General features: G+C 34.9%; 2 protein-coding genes across 2 annotated transcripts in view; both read right to left on the reverse strand.

Annotated features, from left to right (window-relative positions):
* Positions 1-6,750: 6,750 nt before the first annotated feature.
* The window catches only part of LOC129438894 (C3a anaphylatoxin chemotactic receptor-like), a 391,623-nt gene continuing 374,948 nt past the window's right edge, over positions 6,751-23,425 (reverse strand). The window contains exon 3 of the mRNA XM_073863361.1: positions 6,751-9,472. Coding sequence (XP_073719462.1) covers positions 8,376-9,472 — 1,097 coding nt within the window. The 3' untranslated portion in view covers positions 6,751-8,375. The remainder of the gene's footprint in view (positions 9,473-23,425) is intronic.
* On the reverse strand, positions 16,028-21,191 carry LOC141361654 (C3a anaphylatoxin chemotactic receptor-like). The gene is made up of 2 exons (XM_073863237.1): positions 21,120-21,191; positions 16,028-17,222 (listed from the first exon to the last, which is right to left on the reverse strand). The coding sequence occupies exons 1-2, from the start codon at positions 21,121-21,123 to the stop codon at positions 16,204-16,206; spliced, it is 1,023 nt and encodes a 340-aa protein (XP_073719338.1). The 5' UTR covers positions 21,124-21,191; the 3' UTR covers positions 16,028-16,203.

Below are 23,425 nucleotides of genomic sequence, written 5' to 3' on the forward strand. Positions count from 1 at the left end.
ATAATAATCACAATATAAAAGTCGTGTATTATAAAACAATGAAAAACCTTAAGTGAGTAGGTCACTAATACAGAGGTATTTATAACCTAAGTAAAGTATATGTAGATTGATTCTCCACTTTTTCCTCATGAATTCATTGCTTTGTTTGTATACTCTGACCAGCCCACATTGACTCAATCATTGGCAATAGTTTAGGTTGGAACTGACAGTTTGTCTGATGGGGAAGTGTTTAATCTTCAAATTACAAATTTACATCTATAGAAATAAAGAAACTAAAATTAAAAGCTTGTTCTTCTCCTTAATTCCACCAGAAGATATGTAGTATGTGGTGACACTAATGCCGCATTTACATTGCATGTTTGAAGTGACTAAATTCCGATTTTTCTCCTCATGTGGGAGAAATCGGATATTTAATTCAATTCAATTTTTTTTATATAGACCCCTTCAAGGTTTGTAAACATTGAATGACTATCGGGTGCGTGCGCAGCATGGGGTCAAACTGTTCATACCATTTAGGCTTTCTAGTTTAATCTAACAGGGCTGAAAAATGATGACTTACCTGAAATGAAGTGAGCACTACAAACTCAAGCCTCTTTGATCTTTGGATTGTCCCAGACTGCATGTTTAATTGCTTGCAGCCACAGATGTTGTATTTTTTGTTTTTGAGATTCTGCAGGAATCCCGAAAAACTTAACGACAGACCTGGTGCGATTTTCAAAGCCTATGACACAAGTAGGCATTTTTGACGATACCGAATAATACGCATCTCAACCTGCTGTAATGACTTTTCTGACCCCGACATGCGCAGTGGAAACCAAAAACGCCTGTGACGTGAACTGTGAAGGGGTCTATAGTGCTTATCACAATGGTTTAATTGTTTCAAAGCAGCTTTACTTTAATCCCACGAATATGACCCACAAACGTGTAAGCAGGAAAAATACGCATAGATTCTGATATTCTCCGATTGGTTTCAGACCCCATTCATATGGGGAAAATCAATCGAATTTGAATCGGATTCATGCATTCGCATCTGCAATGTAAGTGGACATAATTTAATCTTGCATAATCATTTTGTTTGTGTCCATTGCATTGCGCAAATTTTTACTTCCTCTATAGTTTAAGCTATTCCAGGTCAATACCCTGGATTGTTTTAGCAAGTGTTTATTGTAAATTCTGATATCGGATACAATATTTACGATTATTACAGATTAATTATTAATGTTATCAATTAATCATTACAACATTGCTACTGCAGTTATTCTTAATTGCACGTATTAAACACAAACTGTAAACCTGGACAGGAAACAAACATATGAAAAGAGCCACAATCACAGATATAATGACCTGATTATAGGCCGGAAATGGTTTAGTCTATTCAGGCGTTTCACCCGCACACCTATAGCTATGTATGAAGATGAAATGATCAAGAAGAGAGTTAGGAAGCCAATGATGGGGGAGAGTGAAACGTCAACTCATCCTTACTGATTGTGGAAAAATGGAAATCCACTGTTGCAGGGATGAGCTACGTATCATTGGTTCTCCAAATTTGCTGTGGATTTAAATGGAATTATTGTATTAAAAACTGAATTGTAATCAACAAACAGCATCTAGGACTGTATGGAGGACATATGTGATGTCATCATTTGTATACGCCACATTTTATACAACATGTTATTTTGTCAACATAAACCACAAGCCACATAAACATTTCCCTTAAAGAGACACACACGTAATGAGTCATGAAATTATTTTCCTGATCTCTATGTAAATTGCAGATTTGCATTTTAGGCAAATACAACATGACTGAAACATCTCGAGATCTGCATTATTATAGTGATATAAGTACAGCTAATTTTGCATTGTGGATGAACACAGTTTATTTGAACCAGTTGTATTTATTACTACAAACATAAATTAGGTTATCATAAATGTATTTCATAATTTTCAAAATTGTTGATTTAAGCAGTGTAACTGCAAACAACTATGAATATACATATAAATTATTTGTATAAATATAAAAAAGCCGGAGTTTAAAGACTTTAATATTTCAAACATCTTGTGGAAGAAATTTTTTTCAGTTTCCCTTAAGGTGGATTAGGGGTGTGGTGATAAACAACTGTTTATCATACTGTAAATGCCACAGTCTATTTAAAATAGTTTAACAAAGTATTTCATTACTACAGAGAGTGAGCCATCTGTACTAAAGTGAAAGCTTTAGTTTTCACCTCTTATTTGTCGTCAGGATTGTATCTTGTCTTGTTGTATATCTAGTTCTAGTATGCCAGAGTCCTGACAGTACAATGTTTTATGTGGGAGATACGTGGTTTTGGGATTGTTTTATAATACCACATATTTCCTGTGTTTCGACACTTTTTACACAATCCCTTACCCGTTATTATTTTCAGCTGTTCCCCTCATTACTTCTCTCTTGCTGCGTCCGAAACAGCCTACTACTTACTATATAGTATGCGAAAAGCAGTAGGCGAGGCGAGTAGTATGTCCGAATACATAGTATTCGAAAAACAGTATGCGAAAAGTACCCGGATGACCTACTACTTCCGGTTAGATTTTGCAGTGTGCATACGATGGACGCTTCACTATCCCATGATGCCGCGGGAGAGGAGTTATCCAACGAAGAAGAAGAGGCATGCCTTTGTTTTCACACTGAAATGGCATGACGTGATGACGACGTATGTCACGTGATGTAGCAACATGGCGTATGTAGTACGTCCGAATCTCATTCATACTACCAGGATTCATACTATACAGTACCTACTGTTTTAACGCTTAGTAAGTAGGTACTTCATCTAATTCAGTACCTACTATACAGTATGCGGTTTCGGACGCAGCCTCTATTTAATGTCCCTGTGCTCTTTGTTCTGTGCTTGTGCGTTTGTCTCTTTTACTGTGAGTATCGTGTCCTGAAATATATCCTGTCTAGTTTATTGTAATTTAGTAGAGTCAGTTTGTAGTATTGTTCTAGTTTAGTCAGTGTTTGTTATCCAGTGTTTATGATGTTTTGCCCCCTTGTGGGTTTTTGTCTTTTCTTGTTAATTAAAGTCTTCAGTGTTTTTGTATACATCTGTCTAAGCCTGGGTTCTTGCCTTGACATTTCCTGACAATTTGTTAATTGTGTATCTGTTACACTTTTGTACTTTATAATAGTATAGGAGTGCTTTTTACCACTAGTGAAGAGCCTTGTGGATGCACGTTCAGTCTTTTCTAGGGAGGATGAGACACACAGGCAAAACATTAAAATATAGATATAGGTTAACTAACTGATGATAACAAACACTAATATCATTTGCACATTGATTTCTTATATCATCCTTCTTGTCAAGCTTATTAAACCATGACACAATTAAAGTATGTTTCTAAATAATAATGATTATTTTTATTTGAGTCGCTCACTATTGGCTCCTGTAGATGGATATCAGAAATGTTTTGTGCGAGGTAAGACAAACTACATCCTCACCCAGTCAGGTCTCGAACATTAAAGGAAAAATCTCTGTCAAGTCTATGGAATTGCATGTTGCTGAAACAACCATCACATGTTTCCTGTATTTCCAGATATGAAATTAAAATTTAGTTCACTAGCTCTAGGACACTAAACAGTTTGGCAGACTGTAAAAAAATCCATAAAAATTACAATTGTATTGCAGCTGGGTTGCCGGTAAATTACTGTAGATTTAAATTTATGTTATTTACTGGCAAGAGTTTGTTCAAAGTTAAATACATTTTAAATATTAACAAGTCTTTATCTTTACAGAATAAAACTATACAATAACAGCCTCATGCAAAGCATTCTGGGAACCAGAAATCATCATCAACCTTTTTCTGTTTTGTTTCCCAGTATGTTTTGCTTGATGCTGTTTTATTCTGTAAAGACAAAGACTTGTAAATGTTTAATGTTCATTTAACTTTTAACAAAATGTTGCCAGTAAATAACATACATTTAAATCTATGGTAAGTTACCGGCAACCCAGCTGCAAATTTCTACGGAATGTATTTTAGTAGCAGTATGTAGACATTCATGTAAACATTCTTATTCATTGTTATCATTGTATAATGTAAAATTATTTCCATGTTAATAATGTTAAGTATGGTGAAGTTGATACTTAATATCTATATATACCAAAAATATACAAATATACAATATGAAAATATGAAAAATATTCAAATAACAACTTTTCAACAGGACACAAAACATTTAATTTTTAGGCGTGTATGCATGCAAGCCTTTAAATTTATAATTTAAAATTTAAAATAATAAAAAATATATATAGCAAATTATCTTCAACAACAGACAACATATCAAAACAAAAGAAATACATTTTTGACTAAAAATATCCTAAAATATATTTTAGTGAATGTGGAGGATTGAGGCTGTGCATTAGTTTATTTTGAATAAGTAAAAGACTTTAGCACAAACTGACCATTGTACTGAGAAAAGTTACAAACTAATAAAATAATAAAACGTTTTTTTTTAATTATGATGAATAAGAAGATAACAAAAATAACACTGTCGTCTTCATTTTGTAGCTGGTCATGAAGATGACAAGTCCATTTCCAGTGACACCTACGACTAGGATGACAAAAATATGCATATCTCGAAGATTTCAATGTTTGGTAAGATTCTTCACTTACTTACATTGTGAAAAAAGTACACTTCCATAAGTGCTTTATTTTCACATATTAATTTTGTACTTACTATATACTAAAATTCTTTTTTAGTACTGCCAATAGTCTTTCAATCTCTATCAGTAAGCACAGAAATGCAGATGGTACAGGATGGAAATGGGGTTGTGACCAGAATAATGAGTAATAAATTCCTACAATTTCAATCCTAGAATAGTAATTTGAAATTACTTTTAAATCTGTTTTGATTGTACTTGATAATTTAAGGCAAGAAAATGTTTTATGTTTTACAGTAATGCAAAAAAAAAATGTTTAACATTAATGTATTAAATGTTGTGATGCATCATATAGCAACATTTTTTTAAATTTATTCATAAAAATAAGTTAAGCGACTCATTACTAGTCAATATTTAAAATACCACATTGAAAAGTCCAGTTTGATTATACTTAAAAAAATTATTCAGCAGAACATTTTACTTACTTATTTTATATTTGTTTAAGAAATGTAACCCAAATGAAAATTACGCAAAAACAGTTGAGCCAAAATCATTATCCTTAGAATTAGAAAGAGTTCTTTATTTATAAACCAAAAATGCATGATAGAAATACTTTAAACATACCTTATCTGTCTCAGGTCAGATGTGATAGATAAGAGCTATAAGTAAAATTTCATCAGTTTTATTAAATTAACACAACTAATTTCAATGCAAGAATTTGGAACTGGGAAAAGTAGTGCAAAAAAGAGTCGTATGTTTATGAGTCTTCGATGTAAAAATCGAAATAACCTTACCAGTTTTGTTATCTCAGAGTTGATAAAGATGTTACTTTAATCCCCGGGTACACAGTGCCTTATCACTCTGTAAAATAAGATTAAGAGAGGAGGGAACTTTCCAGAAAAAGAGAAATTAATGACATAAGTACGGTTTTATGAAGTAAAAGTAAGTAACGCTACTGTAGATCTCTGTCAGGAAACAATTCAATGCAGTCAGTGGAGGGCCAAGTATTTACACGTACACATTTGGCAGACGCTTTTATTCAAATCAACTAACAGTGCATTTGAGCTGTATATTTTCTCAGTACTGTTTGTGTATTTTTGTAATCGAACCAATGACCTTTTGCACTGCTAATGCAATGCTCTACCACTGAGCTGCAGAAACACTACAGGAGCAATGCAGTAATACAGGCAGCATTTGCGAGATATTTCCTTGTTTAGATAACCAACTCGCTAATTTAGTACACACTGTCACTTTCTAATAACTAGAAAGACTTATGAGGAACTGACACACACGTACACAGCAAAATACCAATATAATAAAGTTTATTTATACAAGTAAAAATAAAATAAAATTACCCCATCATTTACTCACCATCCCTATTTTCTATTGTTATAAAAATTGGAATAGCCAGAACATTCATTAAAATAACTCAAATTGTGTTTAACTGAAAGATGATGGACATATGTTTCTCAGATGACTTGAGGGTAAGTAAATCATGGGGTCATTTTTTTTTTTTGCTGAACTATCCTTTTAGTACACAAAAAACATCCTTATTTACCTTAAAATAATGAATATGTTTTCAAAAAAAGAAAGAAAAAAATACATTTGTATTTTTCCATATGAAAGGTAAGTAGTGATGCCAATTACCAACCATCAGTACTAACAAGTGGGTGTGTCAGGTGAGCAAAAAAAGAGAAAATGTAAAGATTGTGCGCATTAGAATTACAAAGACAAGTACAGCGCTGCCCTCTTCTTAGCCCTAAAAACTGATTCAACCTGTTACCTGAATCTTGCAACGTGATCTCACAAAGTTCTGTGGAATAGTCAGAGAATGTTTTGCCCATCTTTCCCTGGGATTCTCACGGATTGGCCACTCAACTGCCTTCTCCCACCCTCAAACCATTGTCGCTTCGGTTTAGGGTTAGATTTGGTGTTTGCGATAGTATGTCACTTTAACTATTGGTTTAGACTATTTTTTCTGATTTATTCTTTTATATTTCCTAAACTTTAAACAATTGTTGCCTGGCGTTGGGGTTAGAGTTGGGTTTGGGTGAGGATGCCATTTTATGTAAATCTAACCCGTAACCGAAGTGACAATAGTAAGAAAATAGGACAAAACAGTTGAGCAACCAATCCGTGAGAATCCACGGAAAAATTAGCAAAAATTCCGTGACTATCCCACGGAATTTCGTGAGATCAGGCTGGAATCTAGATGTTTATGGTTTAAGTAAGAGATAACACAGCCAGACAGTTGTTTTTGTAAATCAAATCCGGATATGTTATAAAGAATTTTGCGAGCGGTAAACAACACCGTTCCAGTAGAACTTGCTGTTTCAGTTTTTTAACATTCATAAACATTACAATAAAATACAACCAACAGAACATTTGACTTCATGAAAATGTTCAACAAACACCTTTAAGAACTATTTGTGCATTGTAAATAAACACCTTTATGATTTTTTCGGTATGTAAAATAAATAAAAAAGAAAGAAAGACCAGTATTATTTACGTCTCAGAAAATGGCATATTCGCTTATTTGTATCAAATGCAAATCCTCCCTGAGTTTCCAACCTTAAAGGTCACATTCCTCCTGATCCCATTTTTTAAACTTTAGTTAGTGTGTAATGTTGCTGTAAGTGCATAAATAATATCTGCAAAATGATAAAGCTCAAAGTTCACTGCCAGACGATATATTTTCTTAACAGAATTCCCCTTTCAAAGCCTACAGCGAACGACCGGTTTGGACTACAGTCCTCTACTTCCTGTTTTAATGATGTCAACAAAAGAGTTTTTGACTAAACTCCGCCCACAGGAATACGTCAGTCGCCAGCTTTGGATCAAACGGCACTGCTAAGCTAAGCTGATGTCGAATCACAACACACTAAACAAACTACACAATCAGAACTCGGTACATATTTCTGAAGGAGGGACTTCATAGAAAAAGGAAGACATCAGCCCGTTTTCAGGACAGTGAAAAGAGTGATATAGAGGTAAATAAGTTGTGTGAAAAATAATGTGCTTTTTTACACGTGAAACATGAACACATGTTATATTGCACACTGTAAACACAATCATTTGTGCATTTGGTTTACTCAGTTGTAAATTAAATATATTATGAAAATATGTTTAATGGACAATAAAATTTGTAAGAATTAAACTGCAATTGTCAAGATGTCTCACAGTACCTGATGTGGATAATACCCAGATAATATTGGATGGTTGTTATCTGGGAATATCAAACCTTGGAATGTCCCCACTGGCCAATCAAACATTCCAGAGGGCCGTGTAATAACTTCATTTAATCAATTCAATAAGCTCAATATTATACAAAAGTTAAATATATGTGTTATGTAATGGTTATGTTGTACATCCTGATTGTCTATTTTTACAGTGGTGATAGCAAAGGTTACAAAAAGACAAAGACTTAATTTAATATAAAACAGCTCTTTTTTTAAAAAAGTCACACAATGTTATAAACAGAAAATAATCAGTTCCCTCAATAATTATGATTTTTAAGACAACAAAATATATATTTGCACAAACAGCATTATAATGTACATTTTTTGTGTAACAAAGCAAGGAAAATATAAAAAATAAGTAATTTCCTCATACATTGCTTTTTTTGGATTCCTCGAACCGTCCGCCTTTGACTCAGCCAGTGGCAATAGTTTGGGGTGGGACCAAATGGAGGAATGTTTGAGAAACCTTCATCTTCGGTTTACAAGTTTATATCTTCAGTCATCACCAGACTGAATTTAAAAGCTTGTTCCCCTGACCACTTCCAGACGAGGAGATGGTTGTGTCATTTGTCTGCTTGCCAGATTTACTTTGCTGTGACTCTGAGTAGCGTAAAGTAGAATGAAGTGTTGATCGGCAAGGCAGATCCTCCGTAAAAGCCGCCTCAAACACCAGCAGGAGAGACTTTTTAAGTTTCTTCTTATACTCATCACACATGAACACATAGAGAATGGGGTTCAGACAACTGTTTAGATAAGCCAGACACTGAATAAAAGGTCCTGCAGAATCAATTACTTTATGATTACTCCATTTATACTTCAATGCACTTATGTGACACAGTTGTTGAACATGGAAAGGAAACCAGCATAAAAAGAAAGCCAGAATCACAGACAAAATGACTCGGAAAGGCCGAAGCTGCTTTCCTATTTTAAGGCGTTTCACACGCACACCAATAGCTATGTATGAAGATGCAATAATCAAGAAGGGAATTAGAAAACCACCCAGAAACCTGTATGTGAACAGAGACATTAATACATCGCGATCTGTCTGGTTCTGGCTTTTATAGACACACTGTTTCAATCCTTTTTGTTCCTGTACCGAGCGCTGCATGACATAAGGGATGCTGCAGCAGATGGATAAAATCCACACAAATATACAGATGATTCTGGCTTTGTTTAGAGTTCGTTTATTCTGAGCCCACACAATCAACCATGTGCACAGACATCGGTCCAGACTGATGGCTGTCAGCAAAAAACTGCTCGCAAACATATTTAGTACTGTGACCAAGGAGGTGAATTTACACACTGAGTCGTCGAAGGGCCAAACCTTATTGTTGAAGGTAAAAATGATGTTGATAATCAAACAGAAAACGAAAATGAAGTCTGCAATCGCCAAATTCAGAAACCAAACAGAGTTGACTGTCGTCTTCATTTTGTAGCCGGTCACAAAGATGACAAGTCCATTTCCAATGACACCCATGGTCAAGATGACAAGATATATGCATATCTCGAAGATATCGTTGCTTGATAAGATTTGGTATGCCACTGTGTTGATGTTTGCTGTGTTCTCTGTCAGATTTTGAGGTCTCAAAGTTGTGCCCACTGCAAAAAAAAAAGAAGAGAGAAATCACTTGCACATTGCATAGTGCTTTATGCATATGCTTAAAATCAAATGAAGTATACATACAGTGGTTTCAAAAGACTGACTTATGGTCCGATTTTACATTTCCTTTGATGTGTGTGTATTAGTACATGTTAACGATATGCAAAAGGTACAAATCTTAAAATAAACGGTGACACGAGTTATCGTCTCCAACGTAAATCTCTTTTCTTGGACTACAACACAAAGATTGTAGGCAACAGTTTACTTCCTGGGCTTGCTGGCAAGACTGACATTATCATAATTCCTCCCACTTTGACTCACAGCCTGTAAGTTAACTCCTGTCAGCATTGCTTTGTGACTGAATCTTTTAAACATGGAAAGGAGCAGGGTTGGGGAAAGTTACTTTTAAAAGTAACTCATTGCGTTAGTTACTTAATTACTTTCCATGGAAATTAATACTTAAGTTACTTTGAAGTTCAGGCCTTGCAGGTGTTTTTTATGACTGAGAAGTCCTCCCGGATCTGTTTCAGTTTAATTCAGTATACTATTTTTATAAAACAAATTATTTCAACTGAAAAGTAACTCACATTACTTTTTAACTCTTGTGGGTTGTTCCCATTCACTATCCTTTCAGGTTGTTTGTGTACAAAAAAGGCCACTGAATTTAATGGCTGTAAAAATGTATCAGATGAATATTTTTTTCTTAAAAACTCAGTACTGATCAAACCTACCAAATGTTTACAAAATTTTCATGATTTTAACTCTTTAATTGCCAAGTTCATAAGTGGTGTCACTGATTTGGGGGAAAAAACACAAATTGACTGATTTTCAATATAAAAAGTGACTGTGGACTGAATCTTTTGACCTTTTTCACAGTCTTGGGCATGCCAAAGATTGGTAAAAACATTCGCTATGATGCATTTTTTGTTTTTGTGCAGCATCAGTTTTTATTCTTTTCCTCCCTCGTTTACTGTTTTTGCCCCATTGACTTCCATGACACCATATAATCATGCATTCTTGATCGTTGGCGGTTTTTCCTTTTGCTTAGAGGCAAAATCTGTCATTTTTACTGTTTATCACCATGTGGCACCATTAACCCTTTAGTAGACCTGTTCAAAAAACAGAGCTTAATTTCTGGCTTGTACATTGAGTTATATGGAGTATGACAGCCATGAACAACTAATTAGGGAGAAAAAAATAAAAACTGATGCGGCACAAAAACTAAAAGTGCATCAAAGCCAATGTTTTTACCAGTCTATGACAAGGTGAAAAAAAATCCAGTCCACATCACTTTTTTATTGAAAATCTGTAATTTTGTGTGTTTTTTCATCAAATCAGTGACACCACATCTGAAATTGGCAATTAAAGAGTTAAAATCATGGAATTTTTTAAGCATTTGGTAGTTTTGATCAGTACTGAGGGTGATTAACAGATTTATGAAAAAAATTGAAAAAATATTAATCTGATTCATTTTTACAGCCGTTTAATTTAGTGGCTTTTTGTACACAAACAACCTGAATGTACAGATTAGCTGGCCAATCAGGGACGCAGAACTTGTGAACAAAAATGTATGGTAAGTGGAAAATAATGTGTTTTTTTAAGCATAAACCATGCACGCGAACACATATGCATTATACCAAATACACAAAATTACATTGTTTTTTTAGCCATTTTAAATTTTTACTTAACACGGTATACCCCAAGGGATAAAACGAAGAGTTTGACATTCACACATTTCTTTAAAGGTTTTTCTTTTATTATTTATTCATTCTTTAAATATTTTTGTGTGCATATAGGCCATTATTAAAGTCCCTGTAAGGTAAGATATTAAATGTAAAAAAAATCCAAATCTTGAAAAATAGGCAGCTTTCTATGATGTCTGCGATGAAACCACAACAGCATGCAGAAAAGCCGCCGTCTCTCTCAACTTTCAAATACAACTACAAACCTGGGCTGCGTTCAGCCCCAACAAAACGTTACACAACGTTTATTAAACAGAAACAGTGATACGTTGAACACCCAGTTGTGATGACCCAAGAGTTGCAACTACGGTAGCTGAGAAGGCCATTATTTGTACATTTATAGAAACTATTTTCAAGATTGACTTTACAGGAACTTTTCTATATTGCGCATGATACTTTTGCTTTTTGTGTGGTTTCATTAAGTTTGTTTTCTTGCCTGGATTTGTTTTCTTTTTGTTTATTGTGGTGTAGTATGTCATGCGATCTTTAGGTGATCACCTGGAGGTATAAAGGGTGGCGCATTAGTTTTTTTGATTGTGTGATAAAGATAAAGAGCAATATGTGAAAGTCTTTTATTAAATAAATTTTACACATGAAAAAATGTTGCAGCACTCACTCTAGAAAATAATTAAGTGCTGTTAGTTTAAAATCAGTGATGTTTCGGACACAATCAAGGCTTTTATTAGACATTTTATTAGACAAAAGCAACAGTCAACACATACAGTTTTATACACACGGTGAACAACATTCTTCCCAGGGACTGCAGGTGCAGCTTTATTGCTAACTTTGGCATAACACTTTTGGTATGCATGGTCCTTGTTAAATAAATAAATAAAATACAAACAGGTGTTTTCCATTCAGTTTTTAATTATGTTATTGGCTTTCGACTAAGATTAAGAAGAAACAAGGAGAGAGAGAGAGAGAGAGAGGGAGGGCCCTATCTAAGCGCATTGTCTAAGTGCACAGGGTGTGTCCGAATCTACTTTTACTAATTTAACGATGGGAAAAATGACAAGCGCACAGCCTAAAGGGGTTATTCCTATTCTCGTAATGGGTGTGTTTTGAGCGTAACGTGCAATAAACCAATGAGAGTCTCAACTCTGATCCACTTTAAAAGCCAGTTGCGCTCACGCCATGCGTAAAACGTTTATGTGCTGCTGCGCATCCATGTGTGTGATAAGCAAACGCGTGTTGTCATCTGTTTATAGCTGCATATTACTAACGCGCTCATTAAATAACAAAAACAATATTGCATTCCATTGACTTTAGACAGGTCTTAGTTGGTAGTCTATTTTAGTTGCCTCAAAATAGCAACGCTCCAACATGCGCCTGAACACACCTTGTTTTCAGACCAGAACGCCATGGGCGCAAATGCGTTTGCTATTTAAACAACGTGGCGCTAAATGCAAAAATGATAATTGCGCCTAGCTGAAACAAAGAAACTTGTGTCGCACATTGAGCTGTATTGCACCGGGTGTAAGCCTATTAAAGTGCCCAGGGAGTCTAGACCTTACACCTAGAGAGATGATATGAGTACACAATCTTCTACATCAATCAACATACAACAAACCGTATGCCCAACGTATTAAGACGTTGCATTAATTATATTGCATGAATTACAGGTGATGGCACAATATTGGAAATGTATATCATGTATATCAATATCAGGCAAAATATATAATTGTCTCATTTTAACTTAAATAAGTTGTTGGAAAAAATGCATGTAACATGGTTGGTTTAGACAAAAAAAGACAGTTTAAGTACGTGGTTTCACACGCCAGACAAAGCATTGGTTTAAACAGACGTTTAATTCCATTGTAAAACTTGATACTGCCTGTAGCTAATTTTGCTTTTTTTGGAAATGCATCAACACTGAAATATTTCAACAATGCAACTTCATTTGTAAGTACGGATTTAAAGCTTGCATTTTCATGATCGCTTTTCACAATTTTATATTGCATCTAAATTGCATTGCACACATTGTGATCAAAACCAATAAGACGTTATGAGCGCATGACTTTTATTTTACTTTAAATTTGCAGTCAACACTAAGAGACAAAAGCACAGACAGATAAGATCACTTTCAACTCAAGTGGTCATTATCTTGTTTAAAGCAAAGATGCAACCGTCAAGATAATTGTGGAGAAAATAATACAAAGTTCGCCTTTAACAAAACTAATGTCATACATCTTCACATAAACAACAAAGCTCTTATCACAATTTTGCTAAGTTACAGTTAAAATGTAAACCAAGTTACTTTCATTCTGTGTATCTTTAAAACATAAATTAATTTGATACATCAGCAAACATAACATAGCAGCATAGATGTAAATTCTTACCCATTTTCTTAGTCTTTATTTTCTACTGTGTGTCTGCAGGTATACATTATGTATGTGGTAGATGTCAATGCCCACAACATGTCTCTGCAATTTCCCTTTATAAGGAAGAAAATGGGTGGAGTGTGGGGTGATAATGTAAAGAGAAAAATATGCTTCCGTGGAAAGACATTTGAATAACATCTGCCAAAAAAGTTTCCCATGCCATATAAAATTAATTTCACATGCCATTAAAACATTGTTTATCAAAAATAAAAATTGTTGACGGAGTGTGACATTGAAGGGAGCCATGATATCTAGAAGTAACACATCCATTACTGCTTTGTTTGCCAGGGAGTCTATGAGAGGGTGTATAATGCTGAGACTCTCCATTTGAAAGTGTGCTAAATTTAACCATATCAAGACTAAGTTATATATTCACAAGACTGTAATCCTGCTACATACTGTTCAATGTATGCCATCTTATAAGACTGTGACACACCATATGGATGTAATACACCGGTGTATGCAGACTGAACGATGATGACACCTGCTGTTCGGCATAGGGATGCACTACTGTACTGTAGTATTCGAAAGCAAAATTAGTATGCCAAAAATAGTAGTTTGAGTATCCATAAAGTTCCTGGATGGTATACTATTTTATATGAAAATTTGCAGTGAATCTATGCACACTCAAATGGCTGATTTACCCTCAATTCACTGCCAGAGGGTGATGTTTTGTTACACTTAATAACAATTAAATAAATTATGTGTCATTGAATCAATAAATTAAACTACAGAGTAAACATTAAATGACAAATAATTAATAAAAACATTTAAAATTCAAAGATGAGTTGTATTCTGATGTTTGGGTTTCTTAAGGATCACATCATTTTCCAGGCAACAGTCGTCACTTTATTTGCGTTAAGGGTAGGTCGTATTGGACTTTGAGCATGCAAATATTTTTCGGACGTTACTGTGAATATGCGTTCATGTTTGCTTTTCAGCATATAGAAAGGTCATGCTGCAACCCTGTATCAGAAATTATGTACCTATAGTCATGTCATTTTGGGAGTCTTTTCCGTGACACTGATAGCCTGGGTTTCCCCATGCTGCCTTGAGTGCAAATTTATTCACGCTGCAAGTCTAGCATGGAAACTATGGACCTATATTGCCCCTAAAATAGGGAACCAATCACAGAACGGGGAGGGGGCAGCAAGATGATGACAACATCTATACGACACACCGATTGGCTATTAGCTAGGTACAGATGCATTTGATAGACATTCGTAGCACTCAATAAATGGCATAGGGAACCAATCACAGAACGGGGAGGGGGCAGTAAGATGATGACAACGTCTATACGACACACCGATTGGCTATTAGCTAGGTACATATGCATTTGATAGACATTCGTAGCACTCAATAAATGGCATAGGGAACCAATCACAGAACGGGGAGGGTGCAGCAAGACGATGACGAAGTCTATGTGACACACCGATTGGCTATAAGCTACGTACAGATGCATTTGATAGACATTCGTAGCACCCAATAAATGCCATAGGGAACCAATCACAGAACGGGAGGGGGCAGCAAGATGATGACGACGTCTATGCGACACACCGTTTGGCTATGAGCTACGTACAGACGCATTTGATAGACATTTGTAGCGCCCAATAAATGGCTCTGGGCATTCGTTAACCACGCCTCAAATACGAGAAAATGAAAATGTGGTTCCCAGACCACTTCTTATTCTCTATGAGACTGGTCTGGTGTTAGCCCGGCTATGACACTGACACGTTTTTCCACCTTTTTGCGTGAACATGACATATATTTGTAACTCGACTGTTTTGTCCTATTTTCAAACCCTTGACGCTTCGGTTTCGGGTTAGATTTGGTGTTTGCATTAGGATGTCACTTTAAGTATTGGTTTATACCTGTTTATTTATTTTTTATATTTTATGATTTTTAAACCATTGTCTCCTGGCATTAGGGTCAGAGTTGGGTTTGGGTAAGGATGTCATTTTATGTAAATCTAACCTTAAACCGAAGCGAAAATGGTAAGAAAATAGGACAGTTGAGTAACCAATACAATACGTGACAGACATGGAAACAGAAATACATGACATCACTTCATGACATCACATCACTTCATTCTGATATCGGATACGATATTTACGATTATTACGAATTAATAATAATAATTATTATTATTATGAGTGACTAAAGGCTCATAAGTTGTACCATTTTCCAAGAATATATATCTGAAGGTATAAGTAGAGATGTAAATGTAGATCAGAAGTTAACCAGGAAGCCTGTAAATGTACTGAAACACACAGTTCAGAAAATACTCATGTAACGATACCCGTGAGTTTTGTGCATATAATATAATTTTTAAGCAAAATACAACATTTATGCCAGGAAAAAATGAAGCCTTTAAATTATGATAAAAAAAGGTTTGAGGTTGTATCCTTATTATTTTTACAATAAGGTGAAAAGCATAAACAATTCAGCATAATATGATTTTAATAATGATCTAAAAAAATGTTTTTAGCAGAAAATAAAAACGTTTTCAATTATAATAATTCAGTCAATAACAGAGATAACATTTGCATTAACAGCATGACTGCGTAAAACAAAACCATCATCCAACGACTGAAGCTAGAGCTTGAATCAGATGCTTGTTTCTTCTGTCTGTACATTTAGTACCTGCTGGCATTGAGGTGTTTGAGGAAGTGGAGTTGATCTTAAATTCAGATGCTCTTCAGTAAAAGCCGCTTCAAACACCAGCAAGAGAGACTTTTTAAGTTTCTTCTTATACTCATCACACATAAACACATAGAGAATGGGGTTCAGACAACTATTTACATAAACCAGACCGTCTACAAAAGGAAATGCAGCATGAAGTTTCTTTCTAGCACTGTAACTCCAGTTATAGCTCACTGAACTTATCAAACACAGTTGTTGAACATGGAAAGGAAACCAGCATATGAAAAAAGCCAGAATCACAGATATGATCCGGTAAACTCGCAGCTGCTTTCCTGTTTTCAGACGTTTTACTCGCACACCAATAGCTGTGTATGAAGATACAATGATCAAGAAGGGAATTAGAAAGCCCACCACAAACTTGGCTGTGAGCTGTGACATGTGTTTGTTAACACTGTAGAAACATTTAAATCCACCATATATCTTTATCGAGCTATATATATAGATAGAAGGGCGGCTGCAGTAGATGGATAAAATCCACACAAATACACAGATGATTCTGGCTTTGACTAAAGTTCGCTTGTTCTGAGCCCAAACAACAAACCATGTGCACAGACATCGATCCACACTGATAACTGTCAGAAAGAAAACACTTGCGAACATATTTAGAGTCATCACAAACAAAGCCCATTTACACATGTCACCAAATGGCCAGTTGTAGTTTGAAAAAATTAAAAACACTCTGCAAACCAAGAACAAAATGTAAAGGATGTCTGCAATCGCCAAGTTGAGAAACCAAATGGAGTTGACTGTCGTCTTCATTTTGTAGCCGGTCACAAAGATGACAAGTCCATTTCCAATGACACCTATGACCAAGATAACTAAATATGTGCACATCTGAAAGATTTCAATATTTGATAATTTGTAATCTGTGGAGGTATATGCTGTGTCATTAGTGTGGTTTTGAGGTCCCAAAGTTGTGCCCTCTGCAGAAAGAAAATACAAATTAGAAATGTTGATTATGGTACAATACACTAAGGGGCTAATCACACCAAAAGCCCTTTAAACGCTTGGAAACGCAAGGCACGATGCACTGCCTTTTTTAAAAAGGTCCACAAACACGCAGGAGAGAGTGAGCGAGTGGAGTCCGGTTCTTCAAAGCAACTGTAAACTTCCCTCACCACAACGTAAGTCCCGCCTCTTCCCTCATTCGATTGGACATGGAAAGACGCGAATGGCGTCGGGCGCTTCTCCACTCGCCTTCAAAAGCGCGTGCTGCGGCTGGTGGCAAAAAACGCAAGGCGCGCATAAACAGCGCGCAAACACTTTTGGTGTGATTGGCCCCTTAGTGTGTACACTGAAAAAAATGATTCGTTCAATTTACAATTTTTTTTAAGGTAAGTGGTTTGCAATAAATTTATTTAAGCTATTTAAGCTAGTTTTTGTTTTTGTTTTGCCATTCTAATTGTTTTTTGTTTAAATGTAACAACTAAATTGATTGCAACCACTTACCTTAAAAAATTGAGTAAATTGAGTAAATTGAATGAATGATTTTTTTCAGTGTATTTTACAAATCTCATAAACTTATATTTTATTCACAGTAGAATATAGATAACATATCAAATGTTGAAAGTAAGATATTTTGAAATGTCATGCCAAATATTGGCTCATTTATGATTTCATGAGAGCTACACATTCCAAAAAAAGTTGGGACAGGTAGCAATAAGAGGCCAGATTTAAATGTACATATAAGGAACAGTTGAAAGACCAATTTGCAACTTATTAGGTCAATTGGCAACATGATTGGGTATAAAAAGAGCCTCTCAGAGTGGCAGTGTCTATCAAAGGTCAAGATGGGCAGAGAATCACCAATTCCCCCAATGCTGCAGCGAAAAATAGTTTTCTGAGTTTCTCAGAGAAAAATTGCAATGAGATTGAAGTTATCATCATCTACAGTGCATAATATCATTCAAAGATTCAGAGAATCTGGAACAATCTCTGTGCGTAAGGGTCAAGACCGGAAAACCATACCGGATGCCCGTGATCTTCAGGCTCTTAGACAGCACTGCATCACATACAGGAATGCTACTGTAATGGAAATCACAACATGGACTCAGGAATACTTTCAGAAAACATTGGCAGTGAACACAATCCACCGTGTCATTCGCTGTTGCCAGCTAAAACTCTGTAGGTAAAAAAAGAAGCCATATCTAAACATGATCCAGAAGCACAGGCGTTTTCCCTGGGCACGGCTTATTTAAAATGGACTTTGGCAAAGTGGAAAACTGTTCTGTGGTTCAACAAATCAAAATTTGAAGTTCTTTTTGAAAAACTGGGATGCCATTTCATCCGGACTAAAGAGGACAATGACAACCCAAGTTGTTATTAGCGCTCAGTTCAGAAGCCTGCATCTCTGGTGGTTTGGAGTTGCATGAGTACGTGTGGCATGGGCAGCTTACACATCTGAAAAGGCACCATCAATGCTGAAAGGTTTATCCAAGTTCTAGATACATATGATCCCATTCAGACGTCGTCTCTTTCAGGGAAGACCTTGCATTTTCCAACATGACAAATGCCAGACCACATGCATCAATTACAACATCAAGACTGCGTAGAAGAAGGATCTGAGTACTGAAATGTCCAGCCTGCATTCCAGATCTTTCACCCATAGAAAACATTTGGTGCATCATAAAGAGGAAGATGCGACAAAAAAGACCTAAGACAGTTGAGCAACTAGAAGTCTGTATTAGACAAGAATAGGACAACATTCCTATTCCTAAACATTGGTCCTCTTCCAGCTGTTCCTTGTATGTACATTTAACTTTTATGGCTTCTTATTGCTACCTGTCCCAACTTTTTTTGGAATGTGTAGCTCTCATGAAATCATAAATGAGCCAATATTTGTCATGACATTTCAAAATATCTCACTTTCAACATTTGATATGTTATCTATATTCTACTGTGAATAAAATATAAGTTTATGAGATTTGTAAATTATTCCATTCCTTTTTTACTCACAATTTCTACTGTCTCCCAACTTTTTCTGTTTTGGGGTTGTATATATATATATATATATATATATATATATATATATATATATATATACCTGTGTGTGTGTGCGTGTGTGTGTGCGTGTGTGTGCGTGTGTGTGTACGTAATAAAAAGCAACATATAACAGATTTATTTCATATACAGTATACATTGTACTTTATATTGCACTCTGAAAAAAATATTTGAAGAGTTTCGTTGCAAAACGAGATAAATCCATTTTTTTACATTTTTGTCAAAACATGTTTATTATTACGTTATCATGTTATTATTGTTTTATGGTGCTACTTAGCTGTATTTTTTAAGTTATGAAGGTTTAAATCAAAACAAACCAACTGCAGTTGCATTGAAATTAATTGGAATGCACAACCAAAAAAACAAGATTTCTGAACAATTAAAAAAACGGTGGATATCTCGTTTTGCAACGAAACTCTTCATTTAGTTATTTAGTTATTTCAAACCAGCGTTGGGTCAAAAATGCTTTAGCCCATTTGGCTTTATTCAGTGCTAACTAGTCTTAACACAAATGAATTTGCAACATTATAGGAGGAAAACATGCAACTACACTGCAAAATGAAGACATCTTCATGATGCTGTAGGAGAACCTTTAACCTTTCACAAAAGTTTCTTTGAGGTAAAAAATATATATATATATATATATATATATATATATATATATACAGGGTGCGATTTGTGAAAAAAACAGAGGGGGGGATGTTTTCATAGGCGTCGATTTTGGCGATGGTGGGTACCCACCTTATTTCGTCATGAGTCATTTTGTACCCACCACTAGTTTAACTTTTTTGACGGTTTTCAGTGGTTATGAAGAGCAATATGAGAGAGAAATTTGGTAATCATTGTCCGACCTAACAAAAATCTGTTATAATATTATTATTATTATGTTTTATATATTTCTAATTAAAATATTTCTAATATTCAGAAATGCGCTCTCCGCTCACGACCTCTGATCGGAACAAACCCGAACTTCACTGTCTGCTGAACTTGTGCAGAAACATAAAAATATAACCAGCTTTTCAAAATGGTTTTAAAACTAAACATTTATACTATTTTAGCACAAATAATTGTTATTATTAAATATATATATATTTCTTTGAGGTAAAAAAAATAAAATAATATATATATATATATATATATATATATATATATATATATTTATGGAAGCCCATTTCCGCCACATAAGAAAAAAAAATCATGCTCTGATAAATCATAATTATGAGTTTAAAAGTCATAATTATGACTTTAAAAGTCGAAATTATGACTTTAAAAGTCAAAATTATGAGATAAAAAGTCGAAATTATGACTTTAAAAGTAATAATTATGAGATATAAAGTCAGAATTTTGACTTTAAATGTCAGAATTATGAGATGAAAAGTCATAATTATGAGATGATAAAAAGTTTCGACTTTTTATCTCATAATTATGACTTTTTATCTCATAATTATGACTTTTAAAGTCATAATTTTGACTTTTTATCTCATAATTACGACTTTTTATCTAATAATTATGACTTTAAAAGTCATAATTTCGACTTTTAAAGTCATAATTATGACTTATCAGAGCATGATTTTTTTCTTATGTGGCGGAAATGGGCTTCCATAATATATATATATATATATATATATATATATATATATATATATATATATATATATATTTAACCTCAAAGAAATATATATATATTTAATAATAAAAATTATTTTTAGATAATGATAAAAAGGTATGGTAGAAAAAGTGGTTCTTCTATGGCATCGCTGTGAAGAACCTTTCAAGCACCTTTATTTTTAAGAGTGTATAGCAAACATGTAAATTCTTACCCATTTTCTTGGTCTTTATTTTCTCTCTTCTGTCTTTAGGTAATGGTACAGATAGATGTTGTCAAAGGCCGCAGCAACGTCTTTGTATCAACAATTTTTAGCTGGTTTCCTCTTATGCAAACAGGAGTTTAGGGGCGGAGTGATGATTTTGTAGGAAGATAAATGTTGCTGAAAAAATCTATTTAGCAAATCTTCTTCAACAACCGACAACATTAATATCAAAACAAAAGAAATACATTTTTGACTAAAAAGATCCAATATGTGTTTTAATTTTAGTGAATGTGGAGGTTTTGTTTATTTTGCTTTAGAACAAACTGACCATTGTACTGAGAAAAGTTACAAACTAGAAAAAAAAGTTTTTCAATCATCATGAATCAGAAGGTAACAAAAATAACACTGTTTTCTTCATTTTGTAGCCAGTCACGAAGATGACAAGTCCATTTCCAGTGACAGCTATGGATGACAAAAATATGCATATCTCGAAGATTTCAATGTTGATTCTTCACTTCCTTACATTGAACTACTGGTAAGAGTTTGTGATGAGACTTTCCAGGTGAAAAAAGTACACTTCCATACGTGCTTTATTTTCACATAGTAATTTTGTACTTAATATCCTAAAATTCTTCTTTAGCACTTCTTAAAGGTGCCATTTGTAATAATTGAGATAAAAGATTTTAGAAAATTAGCTACACGCATCAAAAGAATGAGAAGAAATAAGGGCAAAGATGTCATTAAAAAAATGACAAGGTATAGTGCTGCAGAAATATCAATCTGAATTAGCATGCTAAATTACTAGCTACAGCCCGACTGGTGTTGTAATACCAGTTTCGACCATGGGAGGCGGTATGCGGGCCACACACATAACCGCCATCCAAACTGCAATACACGAATAAGTCGCGTGTGTGGGACAGCCCTCTACTACTACCGCTGCGTCCGAAGCTGACTTGTTGACTAAGCATGAAGGCAGCTCAGAGAAATGCAATTCGGACAGCCATGGATTCGGACATGCCTTCCTGCCTTGCAATAGGGTTTTCGGACGTATTTCAGTTCAGGGAAGAGAGCGGAAGAATGGCTAAAGCAAGAGACATTTACCATTACCACAACCATTTGCTACAGGGAACAACGCGCTCGGAAAAACAAATAAAATATGATAAATAAAGGAACCGAACCAGACTAAATACTGGCACTGCTTTTCATCGCTGGAGACAACTAATGGACATGAAAGAAATGAGGTTCGACTCGGAAATGACTACATTTCTTTTCGATTGGTAAGTAAGATGCTGTTAGTATTTCGCTAGAAGTTCACTTATAATAGGCATTGCGATAACCTATGCTCAGCTTGTACATGAACTACGGCTTTGTGCAGTAAATGTGGCTCCATCTGAAAGCAGCTAATGGCGATTCACTTTTAATCAAGAAACCGGCTTCACTGACGAGAAGCGCAATGACTATCGCATGCAAATTATCGCGCATCCTTAGCGTTTAATAGTTAGCTCTACGGATCCGATCCGGTTTTCACCCGTTATCTACCAAGCTGATGCTAAAATGTAACATTAGCTAAGAAGCTTGAAATGTCTTCGATGATAATGAACACCAAATGGAGGCACGAAACGTAGCGGAAAACATTGCAATTTTAATGAGACCGAATGTTTTTTTTGTGACTAATGATAACTTAGTTGCTAATGTAAATCAAACTTGATATATGCTGCTAAATTTGCAGCTGCTAAATTAAAATAGACCAACTCACTTTCTGGAGGTATACTGCCCCCGTCTGTTTGGAGTGTGGAGTATGAATTGATTTTTTTTTTGGCGGATATTTTAAATGGTCCCTTTAAGAAATTCTAAGTGTACTTATCGGTGCTATTCTGAGACACTATGAATATGAACTAAAATAGGCTAACAATGTATTCATAAAAATGTACTTGTACATGACATACTTGGTGTTACAGGATATTTAAAAATGCTTTTAAATTGCAATGTCATAAAAACATTTCAGTAGGAACAACGGTTATGCACACAGTGTGTCAGCTCTACGTGGACCGCAAGCATGTGATTGGTCAACTAAAACCCCTCCCATCAAGTAAAAAAAACCTGCGTAATAGTTATTTCTGTTTGCACACCTATACACAACTTTTCCTACGCACAACTGTACACAACTTTTCCTATGCACAACTATAATGAGCCCTTAAGTAGTGAAATGGAATTGACTTCAAGGGCTCGTTATAGTTGTGTTTAAAACTTGTTAACACGCACCGGCCCGGCGGCGGGTCCTAGGGGGGGCGTTTTTACATGTTTTTGTACTGTGT

The sequence above is a fragment of the Misgurnus anguillicaudatus genome, chromosome 24 (assembly GCF_027580225.2).
Source record: "Misgurnus anguillicaudatus chromosome 24, ASM2758022v2, whole genome shotgun sequence".
In the NCBI taxonomy this organism is placed as follows: domain Eukaryota; kingdom Metazoa; phylum Chordata; class Actinopteri; order Cypriniformes; family Cobitidae; genus Misgurnus; species Misgurnus anguillicaudatus.